Source organism: Sylvia atricapilla, chromosome 4 (assembly GCF_009819655.1).
Source record: "Sylvia atricapilla isolate bSylAtr1 chromosome 4, bSylAtr1.pri, whole genome shotgun sequence".
Classification (NCBI taxonomy): domain Eukaryota; kingdom Metazoa; phylum Chordata; class Aves; order Passeriformes; family Sylviidae; genus Sylvia; species Sylvia atricapilla.
In genome coordinates, this window is record NC_089143.1 from 20,518,380 (window position 1) to 20,543,593 (window position 25,214).

Consider the following 25,214-nt stretch of genomic DNA (forward strand, 5'->3'; position numbering starts at 1 on the left):
TAAAGATAAGTAGTAGGAGGGGAACTCTTGGTCTGAAGTGTGACTTAGAACATTTAGAGTAATGTAAATATTTTATGAGAAAAATATCTGCAAATGAGGTGATTATTCCTGATTGATGAAGGCATTGAATGTGGTAAAAATCTCATCCTTATTCTACATTTGAGTAGAACTAATCAGACAGGTTTTAAAGGTATTCAACATAGGAAAATGGTACTAAAATATAAATCCTGACACTAATTTCATGATGTGAGAAACTGTCGCGGCTGGAAGAATACACTGTCAGTGAAGTAATGACTTCCATAAATATAACTTCTGTGGAGGAAAAGAAAATGTATTTTTAAAACAAAGGTCCACTTTGTATAATTTAATGAAAAAAAAAGTACAAATGTTACTCTAATTTCTTCAGAAAACAAGATATAAATAAGAGTGAATAATGAAAGGAAATTAAATGAAATCTTGGTCATGCTTTTCTAATGATTTAACAGCAGAATCTAAGTGCACTTTGTGAAAACAACACTTCCCCTGGACATTTTCTAGACAACACTGTCCCCAGCCATAACATCTGGATGCTAGATTACAATTACCATGTGAGCCACTTCTGGTCATGATACCAAGTCCAATGTACCACATTACCCCCTTATTACCATGGCCTCACTTTGTGATGAGCACACTGCAGTGAATTATGTAGTCTGGTCACACTTCTGACTGGCAGTTTGGGATTTGACTATTTATGGCATTTAGAGTAGCACCTTTAATAAATGGAAAGGCATCCCTTTTAGAGGAGTTTTTGCAGTCCTTGCATTATGGATAGCAATCTAATAATTTACAACTCCAGACCTGACTTCACAAAGTCTTCAAGAGCCAAATGTAATAGATTTCAGCATCCACTCATCAGTTAGGGCAAAACTCTAATAGGTAGGATAAAAAGCAGTTAATGTATGAAAGTGGTCTTATACTCTGACCAGCAAGATCATGTCCAAACATGTTTGGTATGAAATCTGCAGGCACCTAAATAAACATTTTTTCTGGAAAACATGTTTGGAGAATAGATGACCAGTGGATTTCTGGCAGAGGAAAACTTGTGCTGTGATCCAGTATGACATAAATCAACAATGCCATAAGAGTCATTACACTGAGTTAACTCTGTCTCACCTCCAGATGACATACCTTCCCTTGGCATGCTATATCTTCATGTGTATTTCAGCACTTATTTGCGTGCTGCTGGTGAGTAGGCACATCTTACATGTGTGCAATCTATCAGATAGACCGTGAGAGAAAAAACCAGGATTTTTTCTATTACTTTAGTGGATTAATGCACTTAAATTGAACATCAGGCACCACCAAACTTATTATTTGAATATCACCATAGGAACCTTGCAGTGATGGTTTGCTTGATTTAGCCCCATTCGTTATGGGTTTTGCCCACTGTGCCTAGATAATGTACAATATCTCATTACAGAAAATAGCCTTTCAGCATTTTTACTGAACTGTGCAGGTATAATATTGGTTTCACTAGTTCTTTTATAGCTTTAACATTTTAATAATGAGATAGATTCCCTATCTGATTTCTGTGAGATAGAGGTGAAAGTACACTATTGATGTAACCTATGACAATGCCAGAATGGTGCAGCTGTTTTGCTAATTTAGTGACCAAGCTATTGATTTATGTTTTATTTTATTTCATTGTTCTACAATCCTCAAGGTCAACTCATCCTACATTAGGTAGATCAGCAGAAAATGTTTTCTTTTGCCCTGGAGTTTTGAAGCTCTTTTCTCACCTTAGGCCAGTGGCATTCTTAGGCCAGAATATGATCAGTTAAAGGCCTGATTTTTAAAGCAATAGCCCCTTTTTGCCCACATAAACAGCATTATTTTCAGTCCAGCTGGAATGCCTTTCTGCATTCCATCAGCTCCAGTGAAACTTTTGTAAACACTCTCTTCCCGTGATGGGGGGACTGGCAGAGGGTGCAATATGATTTGCGCTGTCCTACACGGGTTTTTTCTCAGGGTGAAATCTCAACCGTGTTGAAGCCGAAAGACCTTTCTCTAGTTTGACAAGGCTGTTAAATACCCATTTTACATTAAGGTTGTACTTAATGTGTCTACAACTCTTTTTGAACTGAGACATTAGGTGCAGATGAAGGGCTCCAGGCTGTGTGCAGACTGCTGGAGTCTGACTTCTCATTCAGAAACAGAGCATAATCTTACAGAGAGACAGCAAACCCTTCAAGTCATAGAATTAGCCAAGTTCTGAAGAACTAGAGCTATGAAATACAGGACATATTAGGTTTTGCTGCAAAAAATAACTATGCCTGGAGAACCAATTCAGAGTGCAAATTGGTTAGGATAAAAGCAAATTAAAATTCTGAAAGAAAAGATGAAATTCTGCATTGATTTTCTTTAATATTGTTACTAAAACAGACAATCTGTAATCTTATAAAATTTGAACTTGATCTCAGGATCAGCTTGGAGGCCATCCTGCAGCCTGCTCTGGGTAGATTCTTCCAAAGGATGATCAGATTTCAGCTTGTCAGCTTGGAGCAAGGGCAACACCTCTGCTGTGTGCACCTGTTGTGAACATATCCTCTTTTGCCATATCAGATTTAGGATGAGAAGAATACTTTATCTTTTATCCTCATGCATCTACATAGGGAGAAGTATTCTACCTTCAAGAGTTTGTGTGAACAAGCATGACGGTACCTGCAAGAACAAGAGCTTCATATCTTTTTCCTTTAGCAGTTTCCACGGAACAGAGGCTTTTCAGGAAAATAAATGGATTTAATATCAGGTTTGATCCTGAAGTTTGTTTTGGCCAAGAGCTGTAGTTACAATAACATGCACTTAGGGGAAAAGCAGTAGATGTTTGCATGGTAGAAACTCAACTTTTAAATAGTGAAGATAAATCAAGTAATAGCAAGTCTAGCAGCAAGAGAGAATTCAAAGTAAAGAAGCATTGCAATTGGTCCTCAGGTCCTCACAGCTTGCCCTGATTCAATTTCTTTGATGTGATGGAGAACTGCATATTCCTAGAGCTGCCTGAAGAATGACTCAACAACAGGAGCCCTGGTCCAGCCTCACTGCTCACCGTGCTTTGGGCAGAGTTGGAGTAGAGGCTCCTGAGGGCACTGATATCATGAGTCACCACACAATCCTGTGATCCCAATGAATCTGAGGGATCCAGCTACTCACAGCACATCTGAGGGGGATGACAGAGGCCAGAAAGCCTCAATGGGATCTTTACAGGTTCTTCCTCTTGGCAGTCACCACGAACTGCACGGACACTTCACCTCTGCTCACATGCTCAGACACCCGGAAAACCTCTCACCCAAAGTACCAGGGACATTTAAAAGTCTGGAATTCAGAAGCAATGAAGCCTTTTTGTCTGGGCTATTGCTTTTCATGTTTCACAAAGTGTGATCTGACACCTTTCATGCAACTTTTTGAAAATAACAAAGAAACACCCTTTAAATACCAGTGCTATTCCAAGATGGGACATCTGTACTAATTTTAACAGAGCAAATAAAATGAGGAATGTCTCTTTGACTTATATAATAAGGAGTAACCACACATACTAACTTTGGCAGCTAGCCAAGCTAAAAGTCCTTCTATTGTTTCTTCTCTGTATCTGTATTTCTCTTTTAAAAGTACTCTTTCATGATTTTATTGTTTACCTGCTTTCCTTTCTTGAAAAGTTATATAAATGAATCCACATTTGTACTGTATTGTGTGCTTCAGTGAATTTCTTGTTTGTTCCCAATACAAATTTCCAGTCAATACTTTTCTCCAACTAATAAATTAAAATGAATCCTCTTCAGAGATGTATATTTTGATGGTTTTGCACTATATCTTTTTAATAATGTCATACTACTGCAGACTGTAGGAGGTAAATAAAAGGTTATTTCTTTCTAAAATAAAACCACACTAGAGGACAACATATGAACAAATTGAATGCGAAAGCAAATCCAGTGGGTCTGCATAAATCTCAGAAGCAATGGCATACTGGGATATCCTTACTCCTGTTCTGTAGGTTTGTGCATAAAGGAGTAACTTCTGACAAATCCATTCATGTATATAACTATCCACTGGAATTTTCATACCAGTCATATGATCTGCAATGCGAATTATGTAGATGTTACATCTCATATTGTATACGTATTCTCATAGAGATCTGTAACAAAGATAAAGTTGTAAAAAAGGAAATTTTATGTAGCTGGTTGGTAATTATCTACCTTTATTTGTGGAAAGATATTAGTATCTAACAGCATGATTCATGAGCTTGAAATAAAAGAATATCAACAAAAATGCAAATAATGCTAAACCAACTTTTCACTATTTTTTTTCTTTTGTAAAAGTCCATTTTGTACAAAGAATAAAATGTTTTAAGTAGGGTTTCTGAAAATCTGCTGGGTATTCATTGGTTTCATAACTTTATAAATTGTAAGTGCTCTGGGTCTCTGAAATTTAGACTATTTTTAATTTGCTGCCCAAAGATGGGTTTGAAAATGCTGTCCATGATAAAATGATCAATTCGAGGTCTATCTCTTGGTGGGGTTGGCAAGAAGAATAACTGCTATTATTCCTCATGGAACATGTACATACTAACAAATCAGTCTGTTAGTCTGTTTAAGCAATAACTTGCAAGTCAGTTTTGCAAGATTGATTACTGTAAGGATCTGACTGTCCATGAAAGCTAAATGTTACCAATGACAAAAACTCCTAGTGTTTCTGAATTTTTTTTTTTTCGAATGATCCAGCTCAGGTGGATATATCCAAAACATTTCTTAAGAATGAAATCCCTGACGTTGCTCAGCCAGTTGCCTAGATACAGCTCTCTGACGTCTATTTGCATCTCAGCAGAGACCCTACATATCAGTAAGGGGAATCAGAGGTTTGTGGTTTACTGGAGGGGTTGCAAAGCAGCACACTCTGCTGTAGTCATTGCAGCAAAACATACTTCACTGGCGTGGGTCTTGTTGCAATGCCTGAAATTTCAGACTAAAAAATACATTCCAGCATCATTAACAGACATTTAGCATAGCATCACACTGCCAGGTATCATCCTTCTTCCACATGTTAGTCCCTGATCTTGGGAAAAAATTGTGTATAAATTGATATGTACACATAAAGACAACACACAGCATTAGCAATATTTTGATTGATTAGCACAGGACAAGCTGTTAAAAGGTTAAATGTTTGCAAATTTTAAATGTGTGAATGATGATGTATAGGACATGTTTATAATTTTGCTTTGCTGAATCAGGCTTAAGGCATGACAGATTGAGCTGAATGAAAAATGAACTTAACTGTTGGAATAAAACTCCAAGAACCTTGAACTGAGATGTTTCAGTGAAATATTAATTGCTTTTGCATCAATGTGATGAGAAAATATTCATTTTCTCTTTCCCCTGAGAAGCAAATTCAGGGATCAGTAATTTTTCTGGATCATATTTTAAACAGAAAACAAACTACAATAGTGACCAATGATCTTCTATCCAGAGCAGAAGCTGTTTCAAGAGCAAAATGGAAGAAAACAACTTCTCTCTCCCTGAATATAAGTGTGGATTTGGTAAACTATCAATTTAACTCCTAGTGTTTACTTTCTCATGTGCTAAAAAGGTCTAAATTATAATGGTCAGCCTTCTGACTCAGAGCTTTAGACTAATCAGCTGCTAACTTCTATTTTATAAGGCAAAATGCTGCTTAGAGCCTGGGCATGCTGGGATGGCAATTTTCTAGTGTGAGGTTTATACTTGTTCTAGCCATGTAACTGATTTTGCACCATTATTCACATTATACACTTCAATAGTTTTAATACTCATATTTAATGCAATTATTCAATCAAAGTAAATAATTTATATACCATTACCTGAAAACAGACACGGCATTTAGAATGCCTTATTAGTTTTCCATATGGCTATATAGCCTCTCCTGCCCTTATTCAGTGTGCTATCCTCATACAACCCTCTGCTTTGCTCAACCACTGAACAGAACTCACTTCTTGGCCTTGCACAGAGAAGCCCTTAGGGGCTGAACATCTGGATCAGCCTCAGAGAAACAACCTCGAGCCGCTACCCCTGTTGAAAGAAAGCCCAGCAGCAAAGAGCATGTCATGGTCTCCCAGTATTGAACATGAAATTGTACACAAGCACCTTCGTTACTCCATACAAAAGCTCACAGTGGCTGCAGGGCCAGTTTTTCTAGCAATTTTTAGAAGGGATTTTGTCCAAAAATATCCATTTGGTGTTTAGAAGATTGTTCCAGTGTATAGAGAGCAGTTGTTCTGCCCAGTACTGAAATTAGGAGGTCTGCCTAAAGAGATTTTCAGGACAGAATGTAGCTGACACACCAGAAGGGCTGTTACATTCTCCTGCATCACATACTCCCACCAGGTTAGAAAATACCTTTGCACCAGTTTATGCATGCAAAAACCTGGGGGTGTTGGCCTGAGCAAAAACCAGGAGTTATGTAGAGGGCAGAGGGCTCTTCTGGGGCTTATTTGTCACCTCTGCTGGACCTCTGCTCCCCTCAGATATGCCTGCAGAGCTCCACAACACACCAGGCCCTTTCAGGCAGATAATAAATATATAGACAAATTAACAAATAAAAGGCCCAAATCAAAACTACCTCTGGAACTCAGAGTGGGATATTTATTAACTAAAATTGTCAAAGAAATGATTGTATTAGTAGTTTTGCTGGAAGATCTTAAAGGATGGTAGCAGCAGAGGTGCTAGAGAGCACAGAGGTGAAAAGCAGCTGGAGGTAATAACTTTTCCTGATCTCCTGAGGTTCCTCAGCTGCTTATGTTCCTACTCACTGGTGTCAGAGTGGAACCAAGACCTGAATGCCTGCTAGCAGCTCACTGTTTAATCTCTTCAGCCACAGAGCTCCTGGCACAAGCTGAAAGTCCCATCAGTGTGGGGAGTATTTATTTGAGCACCTCAAAGTCTCCCACAGTCACTCTTAGTTCTTGCTTATCAGAACAAAGAGAAGCCTCCCTTGTCACGCTGACATGGGGAGATGTCCCTGGAATCAAAAGGTCAGGTAATGATACGACCAGAGAAACTCTGCAGACAGACAGTAAAACCCCCTATAGGACAAAGGCAGGATTTTAAAAAAATCTAAACACTGCCTTAACTGCCTTCAAAATGCAATGAGCTGTGAAACAGTATTTAATTTCAGAGCACTGTTTAATATGAGTGCAAGAAAGACCAAATACTGGCCACTTTTGAAAACTCAACTCGAAATTTTCCCTGCTATATTTTAAGCATCTGAGGGGTAAATTTAGCTCTATGGAATAATTTTTTCTATGTGAAGGTTTATATCAGGACATCCACTGGCTTTCCTCTGAGTTCAGTAGTACACCTACACAGTATTGATTAAGAAATATGGATGACTCATACATTTTAGAAGTTCAGTGGACCAGTGTAAATCCAGAATCCTCTGGTAATCTCAGGCACACAGTCATTCTTCACCATGACAGCAGCCTATGAAAGGACCTGTGAAAACCTGAGATAACAAGCCTGTGAGATGGGAATGGGGTAGCTGACACCTTTACATAATTTATGACTGATTTTATTGACTTTGGATTTTTGTCAGGTGTATTTGTATAATAAAATGTATTTTATTGGTTTGATTTGAGGTAAACTCACAAAGCATCATTTGAATATCTTCAGAGTATCTTCTCTGTTGAGAAAAACACCAAAGATTTTACCTAGTCTTCCTAAATCCTCCTACCACTAATTCCAAAAGCTCCCAAAAAATCAAAACAAAAAAAAAGCAACAGCAACAACAAAAATCACATAAAGACCCATATAAAAAAACCAAACAAACCTTAAGCCTCCCCAAATAACCTGTGAATGGAAAGGTTTTGCAACACTCAGAAACAAGATACAAATCTATGGAAATTGATCATTCCAAAATATTTCAATAAGGAAAAAGCATATGCTATATGACTTAAACATACATAAATTTGCCAAAGTGAGGAATAAAAGAAAGGTAACATCTGTCATGTTTTCTAGATGTGTTTAACTGTTAAACTTTCGGGTTTGTAGCTGAGCATTCTATTGCAGGGTAGAGGGCCATCACTGCAGATGGGTGCCCAGCACAGAGCATATCCTTTTCTTTGATACACACAGATATATTTTTCAGCCTTGTTCAAGAGGGAACAATTTAAGAAATGTCTTTTTTTTTTTTTTTTTTTTTTTTTTTTTCACTCAGTAAGATGGAACCGTGTTGAAAGTAGCAAGGCCTTAAAGCCTTAAACAGGTGCTTTCAGCCAGGTGAACACACCCTCCCCTTTTACACCTCTTGGCTGAGGTAATATCCTTCTGCAGGAAGAAAGAGTCACAGCTGAACAGACCAGCACTTGCAGCCAGGGACCATGTCCTGCCCTGCACTGGCTCTCCTGGTCCACAGCCCAATTCACAATGAAGGGGGTCCTCCATAATTGCTTGTGGTCATTTGTTGGCAGCAGCTGTGCCTGCCAAAAGCCAGCCTGGTCTCAAAGGACATTTTGCACTGCTTGCCTGGGTAGGATGACAGCCTGAAACTGTAGAAGTTTATAAAGAGCTGTTCCTACGATAAAGCCTTGACAACATCCTCAATCACAGGTGTTGTAAAAGGTTTGAGCAGTGAATTTGTGAAGGTAAAATCAGGCACAGGTGACACACACAGTTCCCAAATCAGCAGAAGGCACACATTGCCTTCCACAGTCCCAGCCACCTGAACAGCACAAGGCAAACTCAGAGGACTCTCACCCCAAACTCCAAGAAGTTGATCTCATTACAGCACTTTAGGTCACTGGCTTTGAGAGGAAAAGCTGCAGAAGCAGCTGGAAGCATCCTGCCTTGCTAGGCTGTTGGCCTCGTTCTTTTCACAGATACTGCTGTCCCTGTTTTTGTTCCTATGTGTGGCAGGTATTTCGCTTGTCTGAATGAATTGGCTGGGAAGGGGAGCACATGGAGATTGACAGGGCTTTCTAGAAAAACATTCAGGTTCAGGTACAGTGCATTCTGCATAAGCATTTAATAAGTAGTGAAATAGGCAGGGAATATTTCAGGTTGAAATATTCAAGGCTAATGTGAAGTGGGATTGAGCAAAGACTTCGGGGCTAAAAGGCTAATGTGAAGTGGGATTAAGCAAAGGCTGCAGGAGCTGACTCACACCATGCTTAGCATTACAAGATAGGCATCTTAATAAGAACAGCTAGGGCATTTTTACAACACAATATCAATTCACTCTGTTTTCTTCCTGGAAACCATTTTTATTCAGTCATGCTTCATGTGAACAAATCACTCCCTAGCAATTTCTCAGCCTATTTCAATCAGATTTCAAAGAGGAATGAAGGCTTTAGAGATAACGTTTCTCTGTTTATTTTCTTAAATTGGCCATAGGAAGTGAGAAATCCTGTAAGAGCCTCTGCTGAAGGAAAGGCTGGAGAGTCCCCTCATATCTGATTAAACATACCAGGATCCACATGAGAGTAAGACTTCATAAACCTTCAAGAGGGGGAAAAAGCTTTCATCACATGTCGTACTGTCATCTTTGTGAAAATCAGCATAGCATAAGACATGCCTTACAGAAACTGCCAAGTTTCCTTGGTTCTGACACTCAGCAAGTACCATGCTTTGAAGGTGATTTTGTCTTGTTACACCAAGGTTAAATTGTGGTTTGAATTCCTGGTCATAGACGCTTACCAGCAACCACAGAGCAACCTCCAGAGCTTAGAGCAACCACCAGAGCCAACCTTCCCAATTCTCTTTTTTTTCTATTTGTCTTGTGGTCTACATGTCTCAGGAGAAGCCACATGGAAAGCCTTTGATACAGCCTTACAACCAGAAATCACTGCAACTGAAAATTCCTTGTAGCATTTCACAAAAGTTAGAATTCTTCACAAAATAAAAGGTATAAACTAAAAGAGGAAAGTAGCAGCAATGAATGTCTGGCTATATCTGTCATACCCTTAATATTTGGTTTGTTGAAGCTTTGATATCTAAACTGTGCCACAGAGAATCCTTAACCATCACTTCTCATCTGAAACAGAGGATTTTTATGGCTCTAAAAGCACTGATGTCTTACAGCTCCAAATAAATGCAAGACTGATTCTTTCTGAATGGTAAAGACTGCAGCTGGGGCTTTTGCAGCATCTTTACATTTCCAAGAGGTGAGGAAGGTGCAATGAAGAGAAAATAAGCTGGTGGGTGGTGTGATAGCCATCATAAAGGAAAGGAGAGAATTTTTTTGATACTGTTTCTTCTTGTGAGGTTGATGGATACGGTGGAGATCTGATGAGTGGGGAGCAAGCTTCAGGAGTGGAACAACTCCATGAGCTGAGGTGAACTTAGACCAGATCCTTTAGTGTGAAAAGGTAAAATTTTTTTCTCTGTCTCCCATCTTTCCCTTGACCTGCTAATGCTGTGTATCCCATCCCTGTTCTGCGCTGCTCATTTAACCTACGCAGATATATCATTTATTCTTGTGATGCAAATATATCCTATATTCTTGTCTCAAGATGTGGGGATTTACAGAAAGTAACACAGCTGAATTCCTGCTGAATTGGAATTCACAAACCCAAACAGAACCTGACTAGAAAAGTGTAGAGATCAAGCTTCTGTATAAAATAACATCCAAACAGCATCCTTCATCTCTGAAGATTTTTCACTACTGACACACATATATATTGTAAAAAAATAAGTTGATCACATCTACTTTATGCTTTTACAACTTTAAATCCTTTTGCTATACAATTAGTTAGCCTTAATGTGTAAATTTTCTTACATTTTTAAATGTGTTGAAAACTTACCCATATAGGGTTTTGTGCCAGCCATAGAAGAAGCTTTTTCTGAGCCTTTCACTATGGTTGCTACATTGAAGTCAGTGATATGAACATGACCTGCAATTACACAAAGTAAAAACAGAAGTTTAAATAGTACATCATACAAATACTCCTCACTTTAACATTTAAGTGATAATGGAAAGAAACACAATTGGAAAGATATGTAACATTATTAGCAAATTAATATTAAATGTTACTCTGAACTAGAAAAATCAATTTGGAAGCACAGTGACTGAATACTCTCCTGGTGTGGTTGCACCCAATACCTGTCTGCACTCCTGAACTGTTTTTGCTGATCACCCCTGAACCTTCTCATGCCATGAACAAAGCTGAGACGTGGGCCCACAAGAACCTCATGAAGTTCAAGTCCAAGTGTAAGGTACTGCACCCGGATGGGGAAAATCTCAGACATGAGCACACACTGGGAGATAACTCACTGAGAGCAGCCCTGCAGGGAAGAACTTGGGGGTTCTTGTGGATGAAAAGCTGGACATGGCACAGCAGTGTGCATCTGCAGCCCAGAAGGTCACCCTGTCCTGGGCTGCATCAAAAGAGGCAGAGCCAGTAGGCTGAGGGAGGTGATTCCTCTCTACTCTGCCCTTGTGAGACCCCACCTGGAGTGTGGTGACACTGGCACAGTTTGCCCAGGGAGGCTGTGGACCCCTGGAAGTGTTCAAGGCCAGGTTGGGTGGGCTCTGAGCCCCTGACCCGGTCTAGTGGAAGGTGTTCCTGCCCACAGCAGGAGGGCCGGAACAAGATGATCTTGAAGGTCCCTTCCAACAATAATCATTCTGTTATTCTATTATTCTTTCTGTCTTCTCAGAACATGCAGAAGCTAGAGGTTACCATCAGCCTGCCTTTTTCTGAGGCTTCTCAGGGCAAAGAGGGAGGGGAGAAGAAAAATGTATTTTTATAACACAATAACTATAAAATTAAGTCCCTATTAGCAGAAGATGTGCATGTAACAGGAGCAGATCCCAAATGACCACTCATTTGACAGCAGGTGGCAAGATGAACAAGTGGCAAAAATCAGCCTGAGAATGTGCTGCCTGACCAGTCAGATGATTTAAACTGCATTACTGAGGCTGAATGGCCCAAACCTTCTATTACTTTTTTAGTCTAGTTTATGTTAAACATAGATTCAATTGCTCTACTACTGTGAAGTAGCACTTGTTGATCCTGGTTTGTTATAGGCAGGTAAACTGAATAGAAATCCAGCTTGAAAATATGTAGAGTTAATTTGATTTTTCTGTTAGGTTTTGCATCTTTGCTCAAGAACTACTGTTGTGAAGTGATGCAGATACTACTACCCTCTCTCTGATTACATCTGCAATGCCATGGAGGACAGGAGTAGGTACTCCCTTCCCCATCTTAGCTCTGCACTCAGATCAGGATTAATATATCATCTGTTGAACTAGACTCCTGACTGACAAATCTGTGTGAGGTTTTTTTATCAAGGTCTTAGTCTCACTCAATCCACAGAACAGATCAGGGTTTGGGCACGATGCGGCTCTTAAGCGAGGGAGAGTTTTAATCATGTTTGCTGCCAAAGATGAAAAGAGTATAACAAATGGCTGATGGATTTTACCCTGGTGTCTGATGGAGGAAGAGCAGTCTCAAAAAAATGTCATGCTGCTCCAATGGTCTAACCTAGATCCTGCTCAGAGTGCGCAGGAAATGTATCAGCCAACCTCGAACTGTGCAGCTATGCATGTGTGAACTAAAATTCTGCAAGGCACTTAATTTGGGCAGATCTGAGCTGATTTTGAAGGAGGAAAGAAAAAAGGTACTTCTCACTGCTAAACTTAAAGCTGTTTCTCCAAATGGGAGACACAGTAGAAGTTTTCGATGAAATGGTTTGCCCACCTTTTAGGAAAAAACCTGCTTCCATTTTATTGACGCTTTTTTTCTCTAAGATGCCCAGGCCAGGAAACCCTCTACACATGGCAGAGAAAAACTGTGAGCCAATGAAGGCCATCCCTTTATAAGAGGTGGGAAGTGTTGGGCTGCCATAAGAAGAATTAGTGTTCACAGCCCAGCTTGACATAACAACTCCAAGCTTATATTCGTACTCCTTGGTGGCTGCAGTGTAGCATATTTGCAGTTTGTTTCTGCCATCATAAAACACTGTGGCAGAAGGCTTCTTGAAAATAATAACTGAAAAACAGAAAGCCACCTCATGACAGTAGTTTAAAGCAATTCTATGTACACTGTAGATTGAAATGTTGCAAGGATCTTGGTAGCCTAATGCTTTCTCTTTATTTTTGACAGATAATATATAAATATAAATATAAATATAAATATAAATATAAAATATATGTAAAGTTCTCCCACTTAAATGGCAGCATTGTAAGTGATGCTCCCATTAGAGTGCCAGTATGACTGCTCATTGCAAAACATCTGTTGCATCACATCCATTCAGACTGATCCAAATAGGTGATTTGCAATGAAACTTGCCTCTCCTGCAGTGCATTGTTTTTTCTCCCTTTTATTAGATTTCTTTTCATTTAAAAAAACCAAAATAGCACACATGAGATGTATACATTGTGGCGTTTTTTGTTAAAAATGTCTTTCTGGAAGGTAAGGGATGGATTGTGAAGGTAGGTTCTGCATAGCTCCTGTGCATCCTGCTGCCCATACAGCTACAGGCAGCTCCTGTACATGAGGTAGGGCACAGTTTACTGCTGGAAAAGCTGCCCCTTTGCTTTTCCTCATCACTGGGCCACTCCACAACTCTCAGACTGTCTGCAGGCTGCCTTTGCCTGGTGCCTGAGGGGCTGCTAATGGGTGCTGGAGTTTGAGGCGTTCTGCAGGCAGGGGAGTCACCTGGTGGGAGCTGGGGGCAGGGACAGAGCAGGGGTGAACCCCTTGTGCCTGTGGTCAGTGAAGGAGGGCTGGAGAGGTGTTGAGGAGGGGCTCTGCCTGCCTGTGAACATCACTGGATGACTTCAACTCTTGTAAGTCAAAGAACTTGGGGCTTGGTTTTGGGGTTGTTTTCTTTTGGTTTGTTTTTTGTTTTGTTTTCGTTTGGTTTGAGGTTGTTTTGGCGGGCTTTTTTTTTTGAGTTTTTCATTCCTGGTGTGAATATTTCAAGAGATAATTAGACCTCAGTTCTCTATAGGAGTCTTTCTAATCAGCTGCTAAGACAAGTTTTTACAGTAACTCTTGCACATAGGAAAAGAGAAAGTTGCTGTTGCTGCAATGAATATCCTGGGATTCCACCTGCTTCATACTGTTTGCAAAATTTCTGTTTGTGGGAACATTTTCCCATCTGAGCTTCACACCTTGTAGTTAATTTCTCTTTCTGGGTACGATTGTGAGCAACTGAATGTCCAAACCAAGTCTGTACCTTGGTATAACATTGAACTAAACAGAAAGTCAGTGTCACTTGGATTTAGCTCTCATGAGCAGAGAAGCAGAGCAGTGTACAAGAGATTCAGCAGACCTAACTAAATTCAAGTTAGTCCAGGGAAAGAGCTCTTTGCTTAATCCTTGGAGCTGCATGACCCCAAATATATATATGATGGTAGAGAGAAGGGAAGAAAAAGCAAATGACCACATTTCTTTGACTTTCTGGAGAGTGGCTGCTTCAAATCACCTCAGATTGCAGATTTCACATACACCAAAACACAGATTTGAAGAAGAAATTATTTCAATGAAATTGTTTCAAAATTACTTCAGTCAGCTTCCAGTTAAGGCTTTAACTACTCACAGAACAGTGTATGACTTTGGAAAGCTTTATGCAATCTAACTTTTATGTCTCACTTTTCAACATGGCCTGAAATTGCAGTATCTGAAGTAAACAGCAAATGATCTGTGTTTGGATTTAAATTTTGAGCAAATCATGATGACAATTAGAACAAGTCCTGAAAGTTGGCTGGGGCTAGCTGGCTAACATTCAACAGAGGAAAATGTACGTGACTTCAAACCTCATTGAATTTCTGAGTCTGAAACCAAAGGGGTGAATGTGATGTCAGAGAGAAGAAATATTATACTGGAGTTAATGTCATCAACACAGCAGCACCAGAGCTGATTGTAAATCTCAGAATAGTAACATTTTGAAGTGCAGTCAAATCTGATTTGGTCTCAGAATATCAAACCCTATGAAGAATTTAAAAAGCCACTCTGGGTGCATCTATACTATGTATGAGAGCCTAAGCTTGTACCCACCTGAACTTAGCATGACTTGGCAGTCTGACACTCATCATTAGAGAGATTGGGAGAAATTGCATGGCTGTAGATGGGTTCAGCAAAGCTGTGCACTTCAAAAAGTTGGGCTGTTGAATGGCCATTTAGACATGTCAAAGTTCCAGATACACTTTTAAAATCTTGACAGCTTCGGGTGGATAAATTTTGCTGGAACCTTTTGTGCTATTCATCAGCATTGGAGGGTTAAACAAGATAGAGTCCCTGCAAACTGTCTCACGGACATCAGTACACAGCAATAATACTGTCAGTTCTGGTATCCAGAAGCTAATATTGAGATTCCAATAATTTCTTTTTGGGTAGGTTTTTTCATCCCATTTCTGGTTTTAATGCCAAGATAACTCATTGGCTACATCTTTCAATTTTGCTGAGAATTTCCAAATGAGAGATGAAATGTATTCAAGGAAATAGAGTTTTAAGAAAAATTTTGATGATCACAAACCAATATAATAATATCTAATAAATGAATTCCAGCTTCAATTAATTTTGTTCACTCATAAGTGAAATGATTTTATTGAGAAAAATTATCACAATTATCACAATCAAATGCAAAAATCCATCTAAGAAACCCCCTAAACCAGATAATACGTAAATAGGCCTTTTAAGTCTAAGAGTAAAATATTAGATCTATGATTTCAGTATGGAGAAATTAGGAGACAGTTTTAAGATTATAAATAGTCATCAATCAGTGAAACTAGCAAGTAGAACCTTCAAAATTAACAACTATGTAGTGAGTCTTCACATAATCTATATTGAAGTTAAGGATCCTAATGCAAGACATTAAGGATGATAAAAGTTCTCTTCACTCAAGGAAGTGCCAGAAAAGATCTCAGAAAAGGTCACTGAAAGCTGTTAAATATATGGAAACTGTGAGGCAGGAAATGCTTCAGTCACAAGAAGCTGGAGGTTGGGTGAGTACATGGGGAAAGTCACACAAAAACTAGTCTTTTTTTATATTCTGCTCTGTTATTCACCCTTTGGAGACTCCTGGAGATAAGAAACTCAATTAGATGGGTAATAGATCCACTGTGGTTGCTCTTCTGCCCTGAAACTGAGAGCCTGGGTATCTGTAACTCTATCTATGGCAAGAGAGAGAGGGGCAAAACATCTCCCCAGTAGGGAGGCATTAAAAAAGCTGAGGGTCTTCTGCTGACAGGAGGGTGCTGAAGGAGTTTTTGAATATCTCAGATCTTGTGATTGTAAGTTTTTATTCATCAGATTCTGGAATTCTAGATGTTTAGGGTTTTTTGAGAGAAGAATGTTTTAAAAAACATGTTAAAGAAAACACTTTTCTTTCTTGAAGGATGGTGAACTTCTACAATTTGTTGCTCCAGGAGGTTGAAGAGACTAAAATCAGCTGCAGCTTCAAGGAGGCAGCAAACAAGCTCATTAACAAGACTTTCTTCACATTCTAAATGGAATATGCAAAGATGCTCTAATATCCTACCACAAAAAATTGTGGGTGATAGGCAGCACTGAAGCATCTGATGGCAAAGTGGCAAAAAGGCATGTTCCACAAAAAATACTTCTTTTTGTCACCAGTTGCAACAAAGTACTGGTCAAGGTCTTGCATCTGACCTAACAGGGAGTCCTTCCTCAGTAAATCAAGCATGGATCTTCCTGCATCTCATGAAAAAAATGTTGTGTAAAATTTGCCTGAGAGGAATTCAAACTCCTGCAAGTAGTTTTTGTAAATAGATTGTAATGATGGTGTGGCCACTTAGTACAAGGCTAAACCTGGATGCAAAAGTAGAACTTGTAATTTCTGCAGACCCACCAGAAATGTTAATCTCAATGGTGCTACAAAATAGCTATGGAAATAATGTTTTAATCTCTTTAAAAAGTCAATTTACTAACCTGTTTGCCATTGCATTTTTTTCTGAATTTAAGAAATTCAATGTCTCTTTGACATCCTAGTTAATAGATCATGCAAACTTTTAAAGATATCTTTAATTTCTTTGATATTTAGAAAAAAATACAACATAGACCAGACTCAGTAGATTCCAGATCTAAATGCTGTCATTTTCAGTTATACTGTTCTAAAGCATTAGAATAAAATGAATAGAAGAGGAACCAGAATTATGTCATTGAGAGAATTCAAAAATGTTTTTCTCTGTACAATACAGTTGTAATAGGTAGGTCCTTTCAGCTGTCACTGGAATAATTGTGTTTCAGATATATGTTAGCAAAACAGAGAACTACTAATAAATTTAGAGATTAGTGCTAGTCATAAGAGGAAGAACTTCCTGGGAAAGCTGAGAAAGAGACATTAAAAAAAGGAGCTTTATTGATTGAATTAATTTCCTTAGAGGGTCTGATTCTGCTTCAGAGAAGGAACCCTGAAACTCTACCTACTTTCCTCAGAGAGGGGTGTGTATTCCCTCCAGGAGACTATGCAATGATAGGGGCTGAACAGTATTTTTAATGGCTGGTTATCCCATTCTCATGTAGCACTAGGCTTTTCAGAATTATCAATCATTAATTCTCATTGATGCATCAGAACATCTGATCAGCAGTGCTGAGATGTGGCTTTGATAAAAAGCATATGGAAAAATTCAGAATTCTTCTGCTAGAATGATTTTGAATATGTTGTATATGTTTTTGTGGTTTTTTTAAAAAAGAACTTGTAAATTAGATGGATCCTTAAAAAAAATCTTCTGTTTTCATTACTTCTGTATGCCTGAGGTATGTTATCTGTACACCTAAGCCACACAGATAAATTATAGTGAAACTGGTTTTAATGAGCACAAATATTTATAATATGTATTCTTGGATTATGTTGTGAAACTCAGTCAATTTAACTGCTTGAAGATGTAAGGCAATGTGAATGGTGTAACACTAAATTTGACTTCACCCAGAATAGGTTTCTTCAGTGAGGCCAAAGAAATCTAAGTCACTGAGACAAAGTCTCAGTCAGAAATGTTGTGCATATCTAATTACATGATATTTTGTGTAAGCATAATTTGTTTAATGAACTGTAAGAAAGACCTAGGGGTAAGTCAAGCATATAGGAAACTGTTGTGCCATCTTAGAGGCCACAGGCTAAAATAAAGTTCCTTCCTGTGCACCTGGTTAGGCTCATATTAGGTGAATTTGTTATGCTTACTCTGCAGCCAAATGTATTTGTGGTGCATATATTCATCACATTTTTCCCTTAAGTGAAATCTGATGATTTTGTTAAAATGATTTTACTATGTTGTAGCTTAATCAGAGCTGTTGGGGACTTTAAGATGAACTTTCTTCTAAAAGAACCTCACTTCTGTAAGGTAAGCCTGAGGTAATTAGAATGGAACAGACATTTGTCCTAGTGATATCATCACATTTAGTGAGTGGAAGTGTATAGACCCTTTATAGGCTTCAGGGAATTCCTTCCCCCAGCCACATGACAGGTCTTTTAACCTGTTTGAATCCATGAATTGACAACTTCTGCTGACCAAGGTTTGTGTGCTTGTCTGGAGAGTCTGCTGTTTCACCAATTGTCTGCAGTGTGCTATGAGGAAGCAGTGTTCTGCTGGTTTGCAGAAAAGAGGCCATCCATCCCAAAATTGCCAAGCTGCCAACAGATAACTCTGTTGCTGAATAGTTTATAATCACAACCCCCCCACTTCATTTTGCATAGTAGTCCTCACTCTGGTCTAAGTTCTTTGTGATGCTTGAGTCTCCATAGGAAAGCTCTCACAAGAGCCTGGTTTTGTGCACTAATTGACCTTGATGAGGGGCAAGGGGAGATCAAGGTGACTGTGCTTCGAAGGATGTCAGTCAGAAGGAGATTTAACATACTCATACTCATTTTGTGTTGCTGTGGTCATCTTTAATTCACCAGGACTTAAAGGCAAGATATTTCTATTTCATGCTTGTTTGCTGATACTAGAGTCTTGGGAACATGAACACTTATGGGTCTGAAGCATTAAATTGCTGAAGTTCTCTATGGAGTTAAAAACTCTCAATGGAGTTAAAAACTCCAATATTACTTAGCTTCATTAGCTTTCATGTTCCCAGGAACAAACATCATCTATGCAAAATGTTACCTCTTTAATCAACTTTAACTTGTATACCCAGCAGCTCTGCAATGGAATTTGGAACATAATGTCATCATTGGCATAATTTCAATATTATAGTTTCTCAGAGATTATCGGCTTTTAATCAATTTTGGAAGTAAACAAAGCACAAGACCTTCCAACAGTAGCAAGTGCACATCTCCTTTTTCCAATTAGGCTTTTTCCTCTATGTATTTCTGTTCCAACTGATACAAGGTTAATGCCCTCCTTACCCATATTTCTCATGTTTCCCTATAAACAGTTACAAGAAGATACATGAGATTTTAGCTAAATACTTCTTGGAGAGAGTATAGGTTTCAAATTTAAGTTTCAAGAAATCAGCTGCTTTTCTTTCATACCATATTTTTATCTTTAGGAACATGGAATTAGTAGTAAAAGTTCAAAGCTGTTTATTGTTGTCTACTCCTTTTTATGCTATTTAAGCCAGAACTACATGTACAGACACAAGCTTTGCAGTCAAATTTCCAAAATCCCTATCTAGATTTTAGAAAGTTTATTTTAGATATCTAAATGAGAAATAATTTGCTATGTGGAATTTCTTAGCCCTTCAGAAGTTCTGAAAGAAAAAATACAGTACTTGGTACTGTTCTATTGGTAGGCACCTATAACGGGATTCTGGTGATTCACAGAATCCTGTTAATAAAATAATAACTTCTTTTTATCAAGTGTCCCTGCTGATTCAAATTAATATTAAAATTCCTTTGTATTCAGACCTTGAAAATTTCTGATTTGCACATTGCTTTGGCAATAAGAAGGAAAACTATAAAATCCACAAGGTGTTCTGAGGGAGCTTTCTGAGAAAGCCCACATTTAGGTAGGAATTCAGCATCGGAGGTTGGTTTATAAAGCATATCATGAGCATGCTACTGAGATCTCAGGAATTAGATTCTGAGAGAAAGCAACGCTCACTTACCATGTTCATCCAGCAGTATGTTGTCAGGTTTGATGTCCCTGGAAAATAAGGAAAGGAAAACGTTACATTTTGTATCCAAAGGAAATCTGCAATTTTAACATTTTCCCATTTGGGTTTGAGGACTAACTCACTCCAAACCATTACAAACCCAAGGAAGACCATAAAGACAAATGATTTTATCAATATGTTTTTGCTGCCCTGAGAAAACGTGCATACTAAAGACGTTCTCTGGGTTTCTGTTTATTGTGGTTTTGTTTTCGTATGGTTAATGTTGACATGGGTCTGGTTTTCAAGATTATGTGCTTTATTCTTTATAGCAGCAGTAAAAATGAGAAGGCAGATTTGCATCTAGAAGGCTCCTGATTGCTTCAGGGACTCCACATTTGACAGAAATCATTTAATTGGAAACTTAGGTGGTTTACCCTGTCTGCCAAACCCTGCTAATCTGCCATGCATGGTCACTCACATACAACAGGGTCCTGTGATCTGTCTTGTGGTAATTGAGTATGTCCAGCAGCTCTGCTTTCAATCCCAAATCCCCACTTGGCTGTGTGTGACCAAGTACCATGCTGGGGAAAGAAGAAGGGATAAGGGAAGGTGGAGATTCTGAGAGGCTGAAGCACCAGCTCAGCTCTGTCATTCTTGGCACAAGAGAACAATATTACCCTAGAGAGTTGCCCTTTCAGGATTATTCTCCATTGACCTAAGTTCATCCTGCTGCAAAGGCAGATGGAAACAAATTCTCTCCACCACTGTCAGGCATTCTCATCCTCTTTATTGGTCCAGAATTGTTGCCATTGGTGGGGCGCTGTTCAGGGTAAATTAATCTCTTTCTTTGCTGGCTGTTGGCCCAGGTTGGGCTCACCCTGTGGCTTGGTGACCATGATGTGGCAGTGTTGTGTGGCACTGCCTTGTCACTGGCAGCTTGCACTTCATGCAGCTTTGAAACTGTCTGCTCTTGGTGAGGCATTGTCAGAGTGGCAGAGGCACCTGAGTACCTTGAGCAGCAGTTTAGGCCCTTGGGCTGAATTTTCCAGTTATCTCAAAAGACAAGGAACCATAAAATGGCAAAATAAGCTCTTGAATGTCTGCAAATGAACTGCAAGAGCTGGCTTGATTATTCCAATTAAAACATTTCCAGGAAAGTTTTTTCACAACACGCCCACAAGTGCAATAACCAAAAAAGTGAAGTGTCGCAAAAGGAAAACGTGTTACAACTGAATATTTTTTCCAAATTTAAAGTAAAAGAGGACTTCTAAAGTAAACATTATACAGGAATAAGATAGAAATAGCAATTATAATGTATTATTGCTTGCATGATATGAGCTCAGTCATCACCTAAATTTTACATCTTTATTGACAGAAGAAGGAAACCTATACTTTCCTTAGCATTCTGGATTCCGCACTTTCTAGCGCTTGCTGAGAATCATATGAAATTATGAAATATTCTAAGATTATTTTTATAATATCTGTAGTGGTAGCTGAGGAAACACAGGATAAATAAGAAATTAGTATGAATAATTCTCTGCACATTTGGAAATAATGTGGAATGAATATATGAATATATATATGCCTGTGTAAAGGAGCAGGATCTCATTATCAACAACTATCTGGAAAAGAAATTTAAAGTTACACCAATATTTCAGGGTGAAATACTGTCTTCTGCACAACTTACCGGCTACCTATAACTCTCTGATTAAGCAGCAATTCTAGTTATTTTTGTAATAAAAGGAACATCTGTCCTAGACCCTATTTCACCCCAAGTCTTCCAGACTCTTTGTTCTGTCTTTCCTGTTCCCTGTAATCATTTGGCATATCATTTATCATATTATAATCTTTCCTTCCCAATTTCATATGGATGAAGTTGTGAGACAAACTGTAGGAATAAATATATTTGTTTATATTATGAAACATGGTTGTGTTTTGTTTGAATTTGGAATTTTGTTTTTGTTGAGTTTGGTTGAATTAGCATGCAATTCTAAATATAATGTTGTAAATTTAATGTATCTAATCTCTCAACTGATGAAACAGTTTTTGAAAGAGCTGCTGCTCAGATGGTTTCTATATTTTCTAGTGACAATATGGTCTTCAGTTTCTGATAACTGCTTTGTGATAAGAGTTGGAATTGGGATTTCCTGTGCATTTGTGGTTGATTCATGACTTGAAAATACAGCAATAGCCTTCCATTGAAGTAAGTAAGTAATAGCTTTGACAGCTGAATTAAATATTTTAAACTTTTCTTCGAAATTTTAACAAGCATAAACTGGCTCTGCCCTGCTGACATGGGTAAAAAGATTTGGGATCATACACAAGTACATTTGGGTCTTTTTGTGGCCTCCTAAATTCAGTGATTCAACTGCATTCCAAACTCATTTCCCCAGTTTAAGAAAATTAAGAATTAGAATTATACAGTCATTAGCACATCACCAAGAATAAAACTGATCAAAAGGAGAAATTCATCTTTAGAAGCTATTGCTGTGTATATAACAATACAGCACCCAGGGATTGCTCATTACAAGACAGTGCCTTTTCTACCTTTTTTTAAAAGAAGATCAGTTCAAATAATTTGAATACCAGCAGTGGTATTGCACCATTAAACAGACATTTTTTATAGCCACCAGAAAAGACCTTGACAAATCCACTTGACAACTGTATGTATCATCAAATATATTCTTCATTCAGTTTGTGTCTGTAATGTTCAGAAAGTTGAGTGCTGAAATTAGATCTGTGCTTATCTTTCCATGACTAATTCAGGCAGTGGCTGATCCTTGATACAGATGTGCACAAACTGTAAAGCCTTTCCCACCTGAGGGATGTTCCCCACTGCTGGCTTTGCTCATTTTGCTCAGAGGCAGGATGTAGCTGGGGGCAGGCACCACAGGGCGTATGGCCTTGCACACAGCAGCATAACCCCTCAGTCCCTTAGGCGACCTGAGGAACTCATAACCCTGCTTCAGACCGCAAACAGGCGACTTTAAACTGCTCTTACAATGGGTGGAAGTCGTGGACTATCTTAAGCCAGAAGGTAAACAAGTTTATTAAGTAAGAGGCTGCTGTTTTGGGGTCACACGCCTGAGGTGGTGTGAGATGCACGGATTCAGTGGCAGGCGAGAAAGGCGAGCACACGGTCACAAGGCAGAATGTGCCTTCCAGCAGCTCTCTGCTGTGAGACTGTCCCCAGCTTACAGCGTGCACTAAAACCTCTGTGCTCCAGAGGCAGCTTGTTGAAAGCTCTAAAAAACTGCAGGGGAGCGAGGGCAGTGCTCTGCCCTTACACTGACCACTGCCAGGCAGGTGCAGGGCAAAGAGGATTCAATGGGGTCAAGATGAAGACCTGGAATCCCAGGTGCATTGCAAGTTATTGGATGTATTCAGAACTGAGGGCTTCTGGAGTCTTTTATATTTAGTTCCTCCACACAAATACTCTAATTAAATTCACTAAACCACTGTTTTAGTGAATTTAAAAGATAAATCCTCTTTAGTTAAGCAATTTAAATTCAAACATACTATGTAAGTGAAATTCTGGTTTGATTAAACATCAATTATTCTGAAAAAAATTTCCCATTAGCAAGATATTTAAACAGCAGGATATGAAACACAGCACCTTAACTTCAGAGTTTTCCTGTTATACATATCCCTAGTTAAGAGCATGAATTGAAACACTCATTTCATAATCCAAGTACTTTGAAACAGCACACAGGAGAAATTGAAGGGCTTTTCCGAGGTTTGGATTCAGACATGCTCTGGGCATCTCTCTGACCATTCATCAAGCAAAGACCAGCAGAGCTATGAAAATATCTTTGACACTGATTTCATAAACACAACTTCGTCAGCCTGTACCAGTACTACTCCAACTGTTTTTGTATGCAGAAATATCAGAGCCACATAGAAATGAGAGTAGAGAAAACTTCAAGGTCTTTTGCTCAGTGACGGGACAAGACATAACATAACCAGTGTCTGGGTGAAGAAACTCACAGGTGTGAACAACTGAAAAAAAATTTAACTGTAGCTTGTTGATATTGGCTGTGAAACCATTTCTATATTTCTTCAATTGCCTTAGCTACAAATATCAAAATAAAGCCGCTTGAAGGATGAAAGCTGAGTAAGATGCTGTTTATAATTTCCAAGTAGGAAAGAATAATTAATAATCTGCTTGTATCTTCTATGATATCCAGGCTGTGTGTGCATCCCATGGGCTTGAAGATTTTCTCTCTGCATGGAGTAAAACCATGCATGTGGCTCAACTCATGCTCACTGCATGTGCCAGTCAGAGTGCCCTCCCTGGAAAGACTCACAATGGTTATAAAGGAATTAGGTTCAAGAATGTGCAGTTTTAATTACATTTTCCATCAGTTTCTTTCTGATGTTATTAAGTGAAGTAGAAGCAGGTTTCTAAATCAAGAGGTGGAGAAGCCAAAGTCTTCATCTTTGGTTTTCAAGACCTGACTGGATAAATCCCAAATAACCTGTTATGATCTGAAGGCTGACCTTGCTTTGGGAAGATCATTAGACCAGAGGCCTCTGGAGGCCCCTTCCACCATGAGTCTATGAAAAATAATGTATCCAAGTTCAAAGACTGCCTTACTTCCTCTCCTTTTGACTTCAAGGAAGTTCATGAAATATTGAAGAAACTCGTGAGAGAACTGTATATGTGGAATTTAGTGAGGCTTTGATATAGTCTGTAGCAGTTGGCAGATAGTGAGAGCTTTCACCTCTTAAATTCTATCAGGGGGCTTGAATGCTCATGAAGAAAATAGTAGGGATAAATAGCCTATCTTCATCTTGAAATGAGGTTAAAATTGAAATGCCCAGCAGTTCAGCACTGCAGAGCTGTAACACAGTAGTTGTTAGCTACATAAGTGATAAAAGAATAAGGATTATATCACCTGAAGAGGACTCTGAGAAATCTCAGTAGGAATGACCTAATCTAGATTGCTTTATTGCCCGTGTTAGTCAAAATGAAAGGAATTATATATTTTATATATATATATATATATATATATATATATATATTTACACATCAAAAGGGCATAATCTGTGTTGCTCACCTGGATTGATGACCATAAATAACCTTCCAGAGGTCACACTTTTGTGTCCTCTATTAGATTAAATAATTAAAAAAAAAGACTGAAAAACTTGTGATGATGCCACTTGCTCTAAATCTTGAAATTCACTACAAGCTCAAAAAAGGTTTCATGTATTA

The 25,214-nt window shown here is 38.7% G+C and overlaps 1 protein-coding gene across 2 annotated transcripts in view; it reads right to left on the reverse strand.

Annotated features, from left to right (window-relative positions):
• Positions 1-25,214, reverse strand: part of STK32B (serine/threonine kinase 32B) — a 156,008-nt gene that overhangs the window by 28,684 nt on the left and 102,110 nt on the right. For both annotated transcript variants that reach the window (XM_066317250.1, XM_066317249.1), the window contains exons 5-6: positions 20,012-20,049; positions 10,802-10,891 (exon numbers count right to left, since the gene is read on the reverse strand). In XM_066317250.1, coding sequence (XP_066173347.1) covers positions 10,802-10,891; positions 20,012-20,049 — 128 coding nt within the window. The remainder of the gene's footprint in view (positions 1-10,801; positions 10,892-20,011; positions 20,050-25,214) is intronic.